This window comes from Peromyscus eremicus, chromosome 17 (genome assembly GCF_949786415.1).
Source record: "Peromyscus eremicus chromosome 17, PerEre_H2_v1, whole genome shotgun sequence".
In the NCBI taxonomy this organism is placed as follows: Eukaryota; Metazoa; Chordata; class Mammalia; order Rodentia; family Cricetidae; genus Peromyscus; species Peromyscus eremicus.
Window position 1 is genome coordinate 31,727,331 of NC_081433.1, and position 18,925 is coordinate 31,746,255.

The 18,925-nt window shown below is 40.0% G+C and overlaps 1 protein-coding gene across 1 annotated transcript; it reads left to right on the forward strand.

Annotated features, from left to right (window-relative positions):
- The first annotated feature begins 6,085 nt into the window (after window positions 1-6,085).
- Window positions 6,086-13,195, forward strand: LOC131894458 (disintegrin and metalloproteinase domain-containing protein 25-like). The gene is made up of 2 exons (XM_059244711.1): window positions 6,086-6,270; window positions 10,536-13,195. The coding sequence occupies exon 2, from the start codon at window positions 10,595-10,597 to the stop codon at window positions 13,025-13,027; it is 2,433 nt and encodes an 810-aa protein (XP_059100694.1). The 5' UTR covers window positions 6,086-6,270; window positions 10,536-10,594; the 3' UTR covers window positions 13,028-13,195.
- Window positions 13,196-18,925: the final 5,730 nt, after the last annotated feature.

Sequence of the window (18,925 nt, forward strand, 5' to 3'; positions counted from 1 at the left end):
GAAAAAGAATTACAGTACAGTATCCCTCATGAAAATTGATGCAAAAACACTAAATAAAATACTGGCAAACCAAATCAAAAACACATCAAAAGAATCATCCACCATGCTCAAGTAGGTTTCATCCAAGAGATTCAGGGATGGTTCAACATATGAAAATCTGTCAATGTAATCCACCATATGAACAAACTGAAGAAAAAAACCACATGATCATCTCATTAGATGCTGAAAAGGCCTTAGACAAAATCAACACCCCTTCATGTTTAAAGTCTACAAGAGAACCGGGATACAAGGAACATACCCAAACATAGTAAAGGCAAAATACAGCAAACTAACAGCCAACATCAAACAAATTGATAAGAAACTCAGAGTGATTCCACTAAACTCAGGAGCAACACAAGACTGTCCACTATTGCCATATCTATTCAATATAGTACTCAAAGTTCTAGCTAGAGCAATAGGATAACAAAAGGAGATCAAGGGGATACAAATTAGAAAGGAAGAAGTAAAACATTTGCTATTTGAAAGTAATAGATAGTATACATAAGTGACCCCAAAAACTCTACCAGGGAACTCCTACAGCTGATAAACACATTCAGTAATAAGGAAGGATACAAGATTAACAAAAAAAAAAATCAGTAGCCCTTCTATATACAAATGATAAATTGACTGAGAAAGATATCAGAGAAACATCAACCTTTACAATAGCCACAAATAATATAAAATATTTTGGGGTAACTCAAACCAAACAAGTGAAAGACCTGTATGACAAGAACTTTAAGTCTTTGAAGAAAGAAATTGCAGAAGATATCAAAAAAATGGAAAGATCTGCCATGCTCATGTATAGGGCAGATCAACACAGTAAAAACGGCAATCTTACCAAAAGCAATCTATAGGTTCAATTCAAAATCCCCATCAAAATCCCAACACTTTTTTTCACAGACCTGGAAAGAACAATACTCAACTTCTTATGGAAAAACAAAAAACCCAGGAGAGCCAAAACAGTCCTGTACAATAAAGGAACTTCCAGAAGCATCACCATCCCTGATTTCAAGGTCTTCTATAGAGCTATAGTAATAAAAACAGCTTGGTATTGGCATAAAAACCAACATGTGGATCAATGGAATCAAATTGATAAATCTGACATTAATGCACACACTTATGAACACCTGATTTTTGACAATGAAGCCGAAACTGTACAATGGGGAAAAAAACATCTTCAACAAATGATGCTGGCATAACTGGATGTGGACATGTAGAAAAATGCAAATAGCTCCATGTCTATCACCATGCATAAAACTCAAGTCCAAATGTATCAAAGACCTCAACATAAATCCACTTACTCTGAACCTGATAGAAGAGAAAGTGGGAAGTAGACTTGAGTACATTGGACACAGAGACCACTTCCAAAATATAACACTAGTAGCACAGACCTATGGTGGGATGCAGTACTCAGCCTTAATGCAAGGGGGAGGGAGCTTGGTCCTACCCCAACTTGGTATCCTAGCCTGTGTTGACTCCTGAAGTGAGGCCTTAACCACTATGAGGAGTGAATGGTGGTAGAATGGGGGGAAGGGAGGGAGAACAGGAGAAGGAGAGGGAGGGAAACAGTGGTTGGTATGTAAAATGAAAACTAAAGAAAGAAAGAGAGGAAGAAAGAAAGATAGAGTTTAAAACCTTCAGCCATCTACTGATTGTTCACCACAAAACAATAATAAGGTACTATTGCCAAACACAACAGTTACATAGCACATTTAATACAGGGAAGTAGTGCTGGTTAATAACTAGAGCCTTCACCCATACTGACTAGTATTCATGGTACTAGAAGGCATTCTGCATGCTACCAGAGCAGAAAGGTAACCACCAAGCCAGGTACAAATCCTTTGATCTACAAGGGTCACCTGCCTGCACAATACAAATATTGTAGGAGTAGCCAAGCACTTTTTGCCCACTCCATGAGGTGGAACCCATGGCTAACACTGCTCAGTTGGTCAAGAACCTGAGACTAAATAGGCCATGGACCTCGGGGAAAACCCAGTATTACTGTTCTGTTCAAGGAATGTAACAATGAAATGTCTCCTAAGAACATTCTACTATAGTCATAGGTCAGTATCTTGCTCAGCCATCATCAGAGAAGCTTCTTCCTACAGTGGATGGGAACCGATGCAGAGACTCACAACTGGACAACATGTAAGGAGGGAGAGAGAGTGGGGAGATGGGAGGATCTGGGAGAAGCTGAGGGAGGGGTAACTGTGATCAGAATATGTTGTATGAAATAAAAATTTATGTTCAATAAAAGAATCCTTGGCATCAAGGAAATGCAAATGAAAAGTACTGATCAGAAGGATTTTATTTTAATGAGGCCCTGTTTGTCAATTGTTGGCCTTATTTCCTTAGTTAGGAGTCCTACTCACTAAGTCCTTACCTGTCCTCATCTTTTTCCTCTAGTAGCTTCATAGTTTTAAGTCTTAAATTACGGTCTTTGATCCACTTAAAGTTCATTTTTACTCAGGGTGAAAGATAGTATCTATTTTCATTCTTCTACATGTGGATATGTGACCTTCTCAAAACAGATTTGGCAAAGAAGTTGTCTTTTTCCTAGTGAGCATTTTTGGCATTATGATTAAAAAAAAAAAAAGCTGAGTGTAGCTACATGGGCTTGTGTAAGGCTCTTCTGTTAATCCACTTTTGTGCCATTACCATGCAGTTTCCTCTGGTTACTATGACTCTGTAATGTCAATTGAAACAGGTGGATGCCACCACCTGTCTTGGGTCTTTTGGTTAGGATTGCTTTGGTTCTCTGAGGCCTTTGTGATTCCACATGACTTTTGATGGTTTTTCTTTTTCTATTGTTGTGAAGACTAGCATTAGAATTTTGATGGGAATTGCATTGAATCTGTAGACTGTTTTTGTTAAACTAACCGATTTCACAAAACTGGTTCTTCCACCCGGTGAGCATGGGAACTTTTCTAGTGTATTCTTGACCTTCTGTCCTCGGTGTTTTAAAGTTTCCATTGTGGAGGTTGTTCACTTCATTGGTTCAGTTTACTCCAAGGTCTTTGGTTTTATTTTTGTTTTAAGGTGGTTGTGAGTGGAATTGCTTCTCTGGTTTCTTCCTCAGCATGTTTGTTATCTGTATATAGAAATGTGACAGGTTGTATATGTCAATTTTGTATCCTTCCACTTTGCTGTAAGTATTTGACAGTTCTTAGTGTTTTCTGGAGACTTGGGGTTTCTTATACACAGAACCACAGCATCTGCAAACAAGGATACTTGGACTTCTTCCTTTCCCTTTGGTATTCCTCTTATTTCCTTCTCCTGTCTTAGTATTCTAGCTAAGCTTTCCAGTACCATATTGAACAAAATTCAGAAAGCAGACACTTATTTTGATCCTGATATTAATAAAACTGCTTTGAGCTTTTCCCTAATTAGAATAATGTTCACTATAGGTTATACATACCTAAATATACATACATATTATGGTAGGAGATAGGAGATAGAAACATATATTAGACATAGATCTCTTCATTATATTCAGACGTGTCCCATCTAATCCAGTTTCTTCAAGACATTCATTTGTGAAGAAATGTTGGCTTCTATGAAAATCTCTTCTTGAATCATATGTGATAGTCATGAATTTTCTGTTCTTCTGTCCACATAGGTGACAAATCATAATTATTGACATCTGGATGTTGAACCATTCCTGGCTTCTGTCAAATAAAGGAATGAAACTTGATCATATTGAATCATCTTTTTGATGTATTCTTTTTAATTTACTCCTTGATTTTATTTATTTTTATTAAGAAATATTGCATATAATATATTTGATTATGATACCCCCTCCCCCAACTCTTCCCAGATCCTCCCCACCTTTCTACCTACCAACCCAACTTTTTGTTCTCCCTCTTTCAAGAAATTAAAAAATGAAAAGCTAAAATCAAAATAAACAATAAACTAACTAGAGAAAACATTCCAAAAACACCAAAAATAAAACAAATCCCCCATACACAAAATATAAACTTCTTGAAGTTCATTTGGTATTGGCCAACTACTCCTGACCATGGGGTCTGTACTGGGGTGTGGTTGATTGTCTCCCTGATACCCATTTAAAAAAAATGATTTTCCCTTTCCCAGCATGAATCAATTACAAACGTAGTTGTTAGGGGTGGGAGCTCGTCTCACTGCTGTGACCCCATCTGTATTGAACCTATGTTGGCCTTGTGCGTGCTACCACTGTCTCTGTGAGTTCCTATGTGTCTCTCTCCTGTTTTCTTAAAGTCATCCATCATGTCTAGCTCTTAAGATTTTTTCTGCCTCATTTTCCACACCTAAGCCGTGAGGGAAGGGGTTTGAGAGAGACATCTGACTTTGAACTGAATCCGCCAAGGTCTCTCCCTTTCTCCAGACTGTCCACTTGGGAATCACTGTGTTAATTTCAATCTACTGCAAGAAGAAGTTTCTTTAATGATAATTAAGAAAAGCATTGATCTTATGAGTAGAGCAGCATGCAATGAAGAGTCATTTTATTGCTATGTTCATGTATCACAATAACAGCATTTGATTTTCCCCTAACTCATGACCTATCTAACATCAGGTTCTTGGACACTTTAGCTGTGTCTTGTAAGGGTTCATTCACACAGAGTGGGCTTTAAATCTATGTTTTTAAAAAGTCGTTGATTATTTCCATGACATTTGTACCACAGTGAGATCAGTATATCTTGCACGTAAGGTACTGTTGTAGGTCTCAGGGTTTGTAGCTGGGTGATATTGATGATTCCATTTCTCCTGTAATGTACAGAGTACTTTCCAGGACTGTGAACACTAGTCAGTCAGGGTGAAGCTTCTAGCTGGGCACAAGCTCAACTTCTCCATGCCTGATGACACAAGTATTGTCTTCAACAATGGGCCTTACCATCAGGTTGTGGCAAGCAACCAGTAGCCTTGGCAATAGCTTGTGATGTTTTGGCAAACAACTCAACAGGATGTAACTCCTTCCTGGCACTGGAGATTTTACTTGGTGGCATAAGATATCTAGTTTGGGCATTGTCACCTTGGTTTATTTTGGTAGGTCTTAGGCCTCTAGAAAGTCATCCTTTTCCATTCCTTTTAGATTGTCCAGCTTGCTGGGATGGGTATACTGACATGTGTCTTCATGGTGTTCTAAATTTCATTCATGTCTGTCATAACAATTCTCTTTCATCTCTCATCTCATTAATCTGGATTTTCTCACTCTTTTAGTTAGTGTGGCTCACGATTTGTTGATCTTGTTTTTCTTTCCAACAAACCATCTGTGTCACAAAAAAATTATGTTTTTTATTTCTGCTCTTTCATTTCTGCCCTGAATTATTTATTGTCAACTACTAATTTAGGATTTTGCATGTTCTTGTCTATATAAGGTCCTTAGTTTCACATTATTTGAGATTATTCTCATTTTTAATGTAAACACTTGGACCTATATACTTTCCTCTTATGACTGATTTCATGGTGTCCCATGGGCTTTTATATGCTATGTTTTACTTTCTTTTTTAGAAATTCCTTGATATCATCAAGGACCAATCATTCATCATTCAGTGGGTTATATTATTTCATCTTCCAGAGTTTATGCATGTTTGATAGTTGCTTGTGCTAATCGATTTGTGGTTTTACATCATTGTGTTCAGAGAGAATATAAAGAATTATGTCAGTTCCCATACATTTGTTAAGACTTGCATTTCTGTCCTAATCTTTGATTTCTTTTAGAGAAAGTTCTAGGATACTAAGATCTGTAGTCTTCAGATGGATCATTATATAACTGTCTGTTAAGTCCATGTGATCTATGATGTCATGTAATGAAGAAGCTAGTTATTTGTTTTTGCCTGGATGGTGAAAATAAGCTGAGGATCTATTGGCAACATGAGCAAATCTACAGAAGGTTTAATAAGTATATGACTTATGGGGAAAATCCAGACGGTGATAAAGAAATGAGATTAGTTCATTTTGAAAAGTTATTGAAGCATACTAGAAAATCTGGTTACTCATACTGAGGAAGGAGTCAATCCAAAGTAAACTGGTTGAGATAGTAAAGGAGTAGATTAGAATCTTAGCCAGTTGCCAGGTTCTACAGCCTGAGAGTTTCTTGTTACTAAGCAGTTCAATCTAGAACTAAACCATATGGAATGTGGGGGCAAATAGTCTCCTTGTCATGGAAGGTCTCAAAAATAATCTATGTTTCAAATGAGACATGAAGCAAGCTATCATTAGAAAAGATCATGAGCATTGTGGCTTCACCTGCCAGTAAGTAGCACTAGAGGGTAGAAACACAAAAAATTGGACTATGAGTCCAAGCGCACACCATGATTGTCATACAGTGTTTCAGACCTTTTCCAGATAAAAGAATCACTGAGTTTTTCTCCTATTCTGCTCTATTTGTTTGATTGGGCATTCTAAACATTTTTAATGTGTGACTACTCTTGCTTTGAATGACATTAAGCTAGACATTGCATCAGGAATATACTAGATAGTAACTATGGTACAGAGGTGGATGAATTTGGTGAAGCTATGGACAGAAAATGGACAAAAGAGTTTTGAAAGTCAAACTTAAGGTTTCTGTACATTATGGCACTATGTATCTTTATAAATGAAGAGGTTACAGTCACTCAGGATCTGTGGCCTGTTGAATCAATGTGCCAAATATTGTACAGAGACAATCCAGATCACACTCTTTTGAGTTTGTTTTCCTTTAAGAAGATTGCATAACAACATTTTAAGAATAAATTATGATAAATTTATATGGGTTAGGCTAATTATCAAGAGTATCATGACAAAAATAAACCTTTACCATTAGAGCAGAGACTAATATTAAAAATTGGCAAGTGTATTTCAAGTATAGTATGAAAAGCAATATGATGGTACATGTCTGTAATCCCCACACTTGAGTGGGAGGCTGAGGCTAAAAGACCATGAGATCAAAACCAGACCAAGTAACAAAACCAAACCACAAAGACATGGAAAGCAAATCAGAGTATTGAGAGGTTACTCACAACTAAGGAATTCTGTCCTCAAAAGTTTTTTTTTTCTCTTCTTCTTTTCTGGTATGGCCTCTAGGCATTTCATGCAATAAGACATCTGTGTGTGTGAGTGTGTGTGTGTGTGTGTGTGTGTGTGTGTATGTGTGTTTGTATGTGTGACTGTGTGTTACACAAGTGTTCTCTTGTGAATATATATATATATATATATATATATATATATATATATATACATATATATATTCATATATGAACACATGTGTGCAGGTCACAGGTAGATGTTGAATGTTTGAGTCATTTTTCTTCATCTAATTTCAAGACAGGATGTCTCATTGTACACAGAAATTATTGATGTAGCTAGACTGGCTGTCCTGAAAGACCCTAGGATTTCTCTGTTTCTGTTCACTCCTCTGTAGCCTCATCTGCCAGTCTTGGGGTTATAGACACAAACCACCAATCCTAGAATGTAAACATGAGTTCTTTGGATCCAAACCCAGTTCTCATGCTTGACTCACAGCGATTTATGTTCTCATTCATTGCTTTAGTCTCGCAAGCCTCTAATTTTTGTCCTTGCATACTTCATTCAAGTACTTAAGGCACTATTATGATTGTAAAAATATAATTAAGATTTTTCCTCAAACAAGATCCCAGGTGCATATATGTAGTGACAAAACAAAGATTCAGGAAAACAATTAGTGAAAAGCTACAGCATTGAGTAAAAATGAAGCCAGTGAAAACTTTTTGATTTTACAGCTTAACATATTTTGATTTAAATTCAATAATAAAAACATCCTGTAAAAGGAAACACAGTGTCTACTTTCTGATGGGTTCCTTGGTATGGTGAAAAAATTGAGAATTGAATTAAGAAACAGTATGGAACATGCCGTGGGATGGTCTGTATGTCAAATGTGTTGCTGATTGGTCAATAAATAAATCACTGATTGGCCAGTGGCCAGGCAGGAAGTATAGGTGGGACTAACAGAGAGAAGAATTGAGAGAACAGGAAGCTGGGTGAGGGAGACACTGCCAGCCGCCACCATGACAAGCTGCATGTGAAGATGCTGGTAAGCCACGAGCCATGTGGCAAGGTATAGATTAATAGAAATGGAATAATTTAAGCTGTAAGAACAGTTAGCAAGAAGCCTGCCACGGCCATACAGTTTGTAACCAATATAAGCCTCTGTGTTTACTTGGTTGGGTCTAATGGCTGTGGGACTGGCAGGTGACAGAGATTTGCCCTGACCATGGGCCAGGCAGGAAAACTCAAGCTACAAATGGCGCCCAACGTGTTGGCAAGAGTTTCCACCTAAAACCTGAGTAAAAAGATTCTAAAACGGAGCTAAAAACAGCTCCTAGTTGTCTCTTTCAAGCTAGCGGCAGCCTGCGTGTTTGAGCTACTGGCGGGTTCCTGGCATGCAAGCTCGACCTGCAGTATGGCGGGAATGAGGCCTCTACAAGTGGCACATTAAACTGTGTGGTGGATTTAGCCTTTGCTAGTACAAAACAAAACAAAACAAAACAAAACAAAACAAAACAAAAAAAGAGGTTTCTGGGCTACACGCTGCTTTGATAGAAGCATAGACCCACTGTTTCTGAGAGTTGATTGCTCCCAGAGCTGGCGGAAAACGTACCACCGCAATGTTGGGAAGCTGAAGTGGGTGCAGCCAGCAGCGCCAGCGCCCTTTCAGGCTTAGAAGGCTGCTGTTTAAAGCAAAAGACTCAAGGTAATATAAAAAAATAAGCCACGTAAAGATGGCTACCACATGGAGAATCTGGATTATGTTCTCTTTGATATTCGTAACTGAAGAAAAACATTTGATTACAAAAGCTGTTGAGTTATGCCAAAATGTATATTTTAAAGGTACCTTGACTTCAAAATTTGGATGTAAGGATATGTTGCTTTGGAAAGGAGGCTCTTCTTTTGTTTCCACAGAAAGCCAGAGGCTATGGATTTGTTCCAGATTAAGATACATCAGGTTTGACCAGCCAAGACCACCTAAAAGGTCTCCGATGACACCATGGCCCAGATGATCCAACATCCAGAATGGTTTCAAGGCGACTGGCTCAGACGATACAGCCTCACGGACTACTCCATGATCCTAAAATTTTCTTTGTGTCCCCATAAGATACAGCGCCCCCCCTTCAGCAGGAAGTAGCAAGAGAAGCTACGCCCAAATTCCCAAATACACCAAACTGACTTTGGAGATGTGTAAAGGTTAAAACCTTCCTTTTTAAGAAAAGAAAAGGGGAAGTGCTGTGGGATGGACTGTATGTCAAATGTGTTGCTGATTGGTCAATAAATAAATCACTGATTGGCCAGTGGCCAGGCAGGAAGTATAGGCGGGACTAACAAAGAGAAGAATTGAGAGAACAGGAAGCTGGGTGAGGGAGACACTGCCAGCCGCCACCATGACAAGCCGCATGTGAAGATGCCGGTAAGCCACGAGCCATGTGGCAAGGTATAGATTAATAGAAATGGAATAATTTAAGCTGTAAGAACAGTTAGCAAGAAGCCTGCCACGGCCATACAGTTTGTAACCAATATAAGTCTCTGTGTTTACTTGGTTGGGTCTGATGGCTGTGGGACTGGCAGGTGACAGAGATTTGCCCTGACTGTGGGCCAGGCAGGAAAACTCAAGCTACAGGAACACATATATAAATTATTAAAGAAGCATGAGATATGTTTGAAATACATCTCTCAGTGACTTCAGACTTCAGCCAAGTTGCCAAGCTATCTATGTAAATACCATGTTTCTAGGAACACAACACAAACAGGAGCTTTTCTGACTAAAGCTGGCCCGAGCACTGACATATGAACACAAGCATATTTGGAATACTAGGAGACAGGACTGTCAGGTCCAATGAGAAAAAAGGTATCAATAGCTACCACCACCAGGCCTTAGCAACTCTGGTCATCAGCTTTTGAATAGGGATGCTTTGAAATTTTTCAAGTATACAGATTTGAACTGAGATAGAAAAAGTAATTATTTACTGTGTGGAGATGTGTGTGTATGTGTGTGTGTGTGTGTGTGTGTGTGTGTGTGTGTGTGTGTGTACTGAACTGATAATTGAAAAGTAATATAAGCAGTGTTTACAAATCTCTCCAATGTAAATTTACTCAATAACTCATTGTTGGAAATTGAAAGAACACTTTGTATGTATTCTAAATTGATATGTAGATACCAATTTTGCCTTATTAAAATATGATATATGACCATTGTCTAGTGATACCTTTTGCTTTAAATATTTATTGTAGGTATGTGAAGTGGTATATTTAAGAAGCAATATGTTAAAAAAAAGAGTTCTCTATGTAGGTATAGAAGGCATCAACATGGACAAATTATAATTCTTACTTACACCCATAGTTTGACTGTACTTCAACAAAATTAAACAGCAAATCAAGTGCACTATGTGGAGTTGTGCCTTAGACCAATACCTGAGCCATTTAATCTCATGCCTGGCTCTCTCTTCTACCTTGGCCTGCCCATAACTAAGCTACTCCTATGTCTGCCTTTTTCTTCCTATGTCATTTAGTCTTGCTGCTCTAATGCATCAACTCAGCCAGAAGACAGACCATTGAGAGTCAGCACTGCATGCAGCCAAGACAAAGCATTTCCTCCTTTGATGTCTCATGGGACATGGTGGTTATGGGTGAGGCTGTGGTGCACACGAGAATAACTCATCTGCACCTCTGGTTGGAGATGTTGATCCTTCTTTCCACATGGCCCTTGACTGAGCATGCTCAACACACCAGCCTCCCAGAAGTAGTGATACCCTTACGGGTCACAGGCAACAGAACAATGTGGGCTATGGGATGGCTGACCTATAGCTTGCACTTTGGGGGTCAGAGACATTTTATCTACATGAAAGCCAAAAGGGCTTTCATATCTAGACAGCTCTCTGTATTCACTTACACTGACCAAGGTGCTCTACACAAGGACCAGCCTTTTGTCCAGAAGGATTGCTACTACCATGGATATATGGATAGAGACCCTGACTCCATGGTTGCTCTTACCACCTGTTTTGGAGGCATTCAAGGAATATTACAGATAAATGGGACAGTATATGAAATCAAGCCCAAGAACCATTCTTCCACATTTGAACATTTGGTTCGCAAGATACACAGTGAGGAGACACAATTACTCCCCATGAGGTGCGCATTGACAGAAGAGAAGCTTGCATGGCAAATGAAGCTCCATGGGAATGATAACCCCACACTGATGCAAAGTGGGTATGAGGGCTGGTGGACCCACAAGAGTTTTCTTGAGCTGGCACTGGTTGTTGACTATGAGCGAATTCGTTATCTGAATGGCAATCAATCTCGTGTGTTACAGGAAATATTGATCATTGTTGGATTAATAAATGAGATTTACCTTACACTGGATGTTGAGGTAGTTTTGCTTGGAGTTGAGATGTGGAATGAAGGAAATCCAGTAACAGTGAATAACATAGATGATCTCCTGACAGACTTTTGTTTTTGGAAAGGTATCAGCCTTAATAATCGTATTCAAAATGATATTGCACATCTTTTTGTGCTATATGATTTTGAACGGTATCTTGGTTTAGCCTATGTTGGGACTGTTTGTATGCCATGGGATAATTGTGGAGTTGATCGTCTGATCGGAGATAATCTTTTTCATTTTGGACAAATTACAGCACATGAAATAGGTCATAATTTGGGTATGCTGCATGATGAGGGTTCATGTACCTGTGGAATGGAACGATGCTTAATGGCTCCAACAGACAGTGGCACCCTCAAATTCAGTAACTGCAGTTATGCTGACTTTTGGAAAGTCTATGCTACTACTGCCAACTGTATGCGCAAGGAAAAGAAGCCAATAGGCACATACAAATTAAAGTCCTGTGGGAATGGTGTGGTTGATGATGGAGAGCAGTGTGATTGTGGATCTTGGAAAAAATGTACAGCAGATCCATGTTGTACAAGGGGCTGTACCCTCCAAGGTGGGGCTGCCTGTGCTTTTGGGCTTTGCTGCAAAGATTGCCAGATCATGCCATCTGGCACAGTGTGCAGAGCAAAGGACAACGAATGTGACCTTCCAGAATGGTGCAATGGACTTTCACATGAGTGCCCTAAGGATGTGTATTTGCTTGATGGGAGCTCCTGTAAAGATGGTGGCTACTGCTATGAAAAGAGATGTAATAATCGAGATGTACAGTGTCAGCAGATCTTTGGCAAAGAAGCCAGGAGCGCAGCTCAGAGATGCTACAGAGAAATCAACAGCCAAGGTGACCGTTTTGGCAACTGTGGTCTATTCAGGAGTACATACTTAAGATGTAAGGACTCAGACATCCTCTGTGGGAGAGTGCAGTGTGAGAACGTAAAAGCTCTGCCTTCTTTGAAAGACCATTCCAGTGTTCACTGGACACATCTTAATGGTGTCACCTGTTGGGGGACTGACTACCATTTTGGAATGACAATACCTGACATTGGCCATGTGAAAGATGGCACAGACTGTGGTCCAGAGCACGTGTGCATTAATAGAAAGTGTGTCAATAAGTCGATTTGGGTAAGTCATTGCTCACCAGAGACATGCAATATGCAAGGGGTCTGTAACAATTTACACCACTGTCACTGCAACTCCGGGTGGCAGCCACCATTTTGTCTGGCACGTGGCTTTGGGGGGAGTGTGGACAGTGGCCCTGCATCTGCACCTCGACCTCCAACTCCACCTGCACCTCCACCTCCACCCGCACCTGCACCTCCACCTCCAACTGCACCTCCACCTCCACCTGTACCTGCACCTCCAACTCCAACTTCACCTGTACCTGAATCACTACCCTCACCTCCAACTCCACCTTCAACTCCACCTCCAAAACAAATGAAATCCAAGAAAAATAACTGGGTGAGCATTATTCAGATTCTTTTTCTTATTTTCCCACTGTTTGTGTTCATTTGTCTGCGGAATAAGTATGGAATACCACGTAGGAGTAAAGAACCAAGTGTTTCCTCTTCAGAAGAAGAAGAAGAGTCCAGTGACATCAGCACTGCTAGCAAAAGCTCATAATTCCAAAACTCACAACAAATCTTCCAAACATTCCCATGTCTTTCCATGTGTGAACTTGGCCCTGGAGGCATTGCTTGTTTAAGAATTCCCAGGAACAAAACCATCGAGATGTTTAGTATTTCAGGATTCAAACCTCAGTAATCAATAAAAGTCTAGTGCTAACACTTAGCTGATGTTTTTCACTTCATGCTACCTCACACTGTGACTCATGGAGTAGACAGTGGTTGGTTGCTACTAGCTCTCTGAAGCAACAGCGTTGTAAGCCCCAGAGACACAAAACAACTACCAAGCAACCTGCCTCCCAGGTGCTGAGACCTGGGTCTTTGTACATTTCCTGAATCAAAAAGGGTCAAACACCAAGTTACCAAAACCCTATCAGACACTGGGATCCCCCAATCAGGGAGCTCATTCCCAAACTCTGGGCTGAATATCCTCGGTCTCTTCATGGTGATCTCCAGTCTAGAGGTGGTGCCTACACCATGTAGATTGTGATGTGTGGGTACCTCAGGAGCATAGTATTTATGTCTGCATGCGGAGTGACCTAGAACATCCCTTGTACAACACAGAACACAGGAGGGAGTCACACATCAGAAGATTTTTTTAAATTTTCACTTGTTCATATTCTTTCCTCAGAATTTTGCCATGTAATTAAGTAGAATTTCTTCAGGTCTCTTAGCAGAAGGTAAGCAATTGAACTCCTTACACTTCTGTTTGTAATATAGGATGCAGGGCTATAAAGCTCACTCTATTAGTACTGCGCCTGCCTCACAACTATGAGAACCTGAGTTCTCTAGAATCCATGGTAGAAGGCCAGCTGTGGTGGTGCTGGGTGCCTGTAATCCTAGCTCTGGGCAGGGAGACACAGGGAGGCCCCTGGGGTCACTCAGTGGCCATTCTATCCTCATTGGTGAACTCCAGGTCAAGAGTCCTTGTCTTCAAGGAGGTGGACAGAGTTTCTGATGGTGCCTCGAGAGGTTGTTTTCCTGTCTCCACATGAACATGCTCACATATGAGCAATGTGCACTTCCACCTAGTTGCATAGGTTCACATACAAACATGCCTATGCACGCAACACGTACATACACATACATGCATATAAAATTATATTTGAGAAGATTAGAGTTCTTAAAAATCTGTGTTAAATGTGTAATATAAGGAGTCACTGTCATCTTTTCTGTAGAAATAACACCAGTCATCCAAATTCAGTTTTAAAAATCATAAAATAAAAAAGCAGACCTCTGTGGTGGTGAGAAGAACTGGATCAAGAGAAATGCCAAACAATGAGAGCGATCTGAAATGCCCAGAGCCAGCACAGCCTGCCTTTGTTCAGCAGTGCCTACTCGGTGCCCCCATGGCATCTGAGGGTGGCATCGGGCACAGTCCATGTAAAGATCTCCCCTGAGAGAGAAGCAAAACCCAGATATTTTGCTGTGATACAGTAACAGAGTCATGAGCAGGGCATTATTAGTTATCATGGCAATTATCATTAGCATCATATACCACCATCTCCAAGTAATAGTTGATGAATTGGAAGGCTTTATAGGGCCTTCTGAAATTTCTAAATTCAATAGCTTCATGATCTCGTTGCAAACAAACACAGGACACGAAAGGGGCTTGTCTCAAGGACACACAGTGTCTCTATTAGGACACTTCATTGATTTTGAACTTGAATTTGGCAAGAAGGTAGGGAGTAGAAGGATCCTCTGTAGATTGTAGATGCTGATCCTCACACACCTTCAAAAGTTGGAATGCAGATGTTTACAACCCCAATGACAGTCTGCAGGCCCACATATGTAAAGTGGGACAGACGACTGAAGGAGAGCTGGTCCATGATGGACTGAAGCTCACCTCTGACCTTGGGCATCATCACTGAATTGGGGAATTTGGCTTCTTGCTATGTTTTTCTAACAGAAGAACCAGAGTAGAATTCTGGTGTGTCTACATGGATACTAAGTGGCTGTCTTTATACAATTACCTTGACACTATTAAACCTTTCTATCCCGATTATGGCTTGGATATCCCCAGGTTTTTCATTTTGTTTTCTTTGTCAGTGTAATAGTAGGATGGGGCCTAGAAAAGAATTTAGGGACATGTTGCTCTTATGGACTAAGGCTCCCATCCAAGTACTAACCAAGCCCAATGTTGCTTAGCTTTGAAAGCAAAAGACATCTATTCTATTTAAGGTTCTTCTAATAAAGTGAACTGAGTTGATTAGCACATGGTTTGGGGTATTCTTACTGGGGAGACATGAACAAATGTGTACTTACTCATGAGAAGGGTATGCCCACAGACCAACATAAGGAGACCTTCAAAGTCCCTGTATGGACAAGTATTGCAAATGGAAGGGAAAGCCATTCTTGTGATACAATAGCAAAGATGTTTCCTGCAAGTTATCGATGCACTAGTACTTTGAGTACTACAAAACTTCAGAGTGGGAAACTGCAATGCCGTCAGAAAAAGAAATGTTTGAGCAGCAAAGCATTGACACTATTAAGCTACTTTGAGCTATTTAAGTGTTTTTAAAGAATCAGTTATTTAAAGTCAGAATTCATGGGGCTCTTTGTATTTTCCTCATGTTTTCACATTAACTATACATGAAAATTAGAAGCTAAGATATGCATATGAGGGAGAGAACATAGATGGGTTGTTTTGAGCCTTGATTACCTGATGTCATAGGTTTTTCCAGTTCCATTCAATTTCCTGACAATTTCCTAACTTCATTTTTCTTTGTAGCAAAATTCCATTGTATGTACACACATATCACATTATTGTTATCTTTTAATCTGTCGATTGACATCTAGAATGATTCAATGTCTTTGCTATTGAGAATGAAGCAGCAGCCAGACTTAGTGGAGCACATCTTTAACTCCAGTCCTCAGGAGGCAGAGGCAGCTGGATCTCTATGAGTCTGAGACCAGCCTCGTTTACATAGTGAGTTCCAGGACAGCCAGAGATTCATAGTGACTCCCTGTATCCAAAAGTACAGCAGTAATAAACATGGATGTCAAGTATTGCTGTAGTAGGATATATAGTCCTTTTGATAGATGTCCAAGAGTAGTATAGCTGGGTTTTATATTATAGCTCCATTGTTTAGGTTTTTGAGGAACATCCACAATGATTTTCATAAAGCATATACCAGTTTAAACTTCTATCACCAATGAATAACATTTTTGCTTTGTTTCATCCTTACTCACTTTCCTCTCATTTATTCTCTTGATGCCAGCCTGGATGATTCATCCCTCTTGTGTTCCCTGTCTCTTTTCTGTCCTGAGTGAGGTATGGTGTGGTGTTGGTGGTGGTGGTGGTGATGGTGGTGTTGGTGGTGGTGGATGTGTGTTTGAGGATGAGTTCACTGCCTCATTCCACATTGGTGGTTTCCTCAGAACCATTTAGCACCAATATGCTGTGTTCCCTGTTGCTTTTGAACAGTAAAGGAAGCATGCCAATCACTGGAGAAAGCTTATAGAATGGCACAAACACACAAACATCTTTACCAGATAGAACATGATAGAAGGCTAATATCAAAAATACACATGGACTTAGGTTATGGCTCAGCCTGTAAAGTGCCTGCCACACAAGCATAAGAAAGTGAGCTCTGATTCCCAGCATCCACATAAGGAGCCAAGCATGGTGGCATATACCTATAACCCCAAAACTGGGAGCAGATGTAGAAGCAAGTGAACACTTTGAGCTCACTGGTCAGCCCCCCTAACTGAGCTGATGAGCTCCAAGTCCACTGAGAGAGCTTGTCTCAAAAAACATGGTGGGTAGATGAGTGATTAAGGAAAATAACAAACGTCAACTGTTGGCTCCCCTCCACATAAATGCATACACATGCACACACATATACATAGCTCAACACACATGCATGTACACCCACATGCTCATATAACACACTCTCAGGTACAAATACATAAACAATAAAGAAATAACCAATCCAGCTTTTAGAATGAGCTAAGTAGAGTTCTTAAAGGAAAAAAAATACAAATCACTATGACTACTTTAAAATGTTTTAGATTGGGGAAGAAGAGGTAAGGCCCTGAACTCAAAACTGGGCAGCCCAGTTCTCTTGCCCACGGTCTCTGGGGCACATACCATGCCCCTCCCTGTACCCAGTGCAGCCCCAGAGTCTGGGCAGCAGCCTCTCCCTCCCTGGTCAACTATACTCCAAGGCACCAGTGACCACTGGAGCTGGAGACACAGCCCCCCCCCCGACACTGATTGGGAAGAAGATTCCAAGAGACTCAGCAGCAGCATCTTCCCCTGCCCACTTGCCAATTACCCTTGTGGCACCAACGAGGGAACTCACATGCCCCTCCTGCACTGAACGGGAAGAAGAGTGACCACCGGAGCCACAGGCCCCACCTGGACTGATAGGAGGAACAGGGACTCCTGGAGGCACGGACCCCACCTGTATGGATTGAAGGAAGAAATGTGTAGACGGCAGTGTGAAAACACATTCAACAACATAAAGAGCAATATGACATCGCTAGAAATAGGGGCTTACATCAGCAAGACCTGAACATCCCAATGCAGATGAACCACAAGAAAACTATCATAAAAATAACTTTATGAAGATGATAGAGGCCCTTAAAGAGAAATAAAAAATTCCCTTAAAGAAATGGAGGAAAAGACAAACAAAAAATTGTAAAAAAAAAATCATTGACTTCCTTAAAGAAACCAAGAAACCAAAGAAAAAGCAATCAAACTTGTGAAAGACACAATTCCAGACTTGAAAAGTGAAATAGAGGCAATAAAGAAAACACCAATGCAGGGAATGCTGGAAACAGAAAATCTGAGTAAATGAACAGGAACTACAGAGCGGCAAGCATAACCAAGAGAATACAAGAGATGGAAGAGAGACTCTCAGGCATTGACTATATGATACAGAAAATAGATCATTGGTCACAGAAAATTTTAAATCCAGCAAATTGTTAACATAAAACATCCAGGAAATCTGGGACAGCATGAAAATACCAAATCTAAGAATAATAGGGATAGAATAAGAATTCCGGTTCAAACGTACAGAAAGTATATTCAACAAAATCATAGAAGAAAACTTTCCCAACCTAAAAAAAGGCATGCCTGTGAAGATACAAGAAGCTTACAGAACACCAAATAGACTGACCAAAAAGAGTCCCCTCACCACATAATAATCAAAACACTAAATATACAGAATAAAGAAAGTAGAGCAGCAAAGGAAAAAAGACAAGCAACATATAAAGGGAGACCTATCAGAATTACACCCAACTTCTCAATGGAAACTCTGAAAGCCAGAAGGTCCTGGACAGACATTCTGCAGACACTAACAGATCATGCATGCCAGCCCAGATTACTGTACCCAGCAAAGCTCTCAATCACCATAGATGGAGAAAAAAGATATTCTATGACAAAATGAAATTTCAACAATACATATCCACAAATCCAGCCCTACACAAAGTACTAGAAGAACAACTCCAACCAAAGGAACCAAAGGAAGTTATTTGCACCCATGAACAGGCAATATAGATAACCACACAACTGCAAATCCCAAAGAAGAGAAACACACACACACACACACAATACATCCATCACTAACAAAACCAAAAATAACAGGAATTAACAATCATGGTCATTAATATTTCACAATATCAATGGACTCAATTCTCCTATAAAAAGACACAGGCTAACAGAATGGATATGAAACCAGGTTCCATCCTTCTGCTGCATACAAGAAACACATCTCAACCTCAAAGACAAGACATTACATCAGAGTAAAGCTTTGGGAAAAGATTTTCCAGTCAAATGGTCCTAAGAAACAAGCTGGTGTAGCTATCCTAATGCCTAACAAAATAGACTTCAAGTTAAAATTAATCAAAAGAGATGGAGAAGGACATTTCATATTCATCAAAGGAAAAA

Bases quoted from the DNA above. Each gene is read 5' to 3' on its own strand.
- LOC131894458 (XM_059244711.1), top strand. From the start codon at position 10,595: ATGCAGCCAAGACAAAGCATTTCCTCCTTTGATGTCTCATGGGACATG.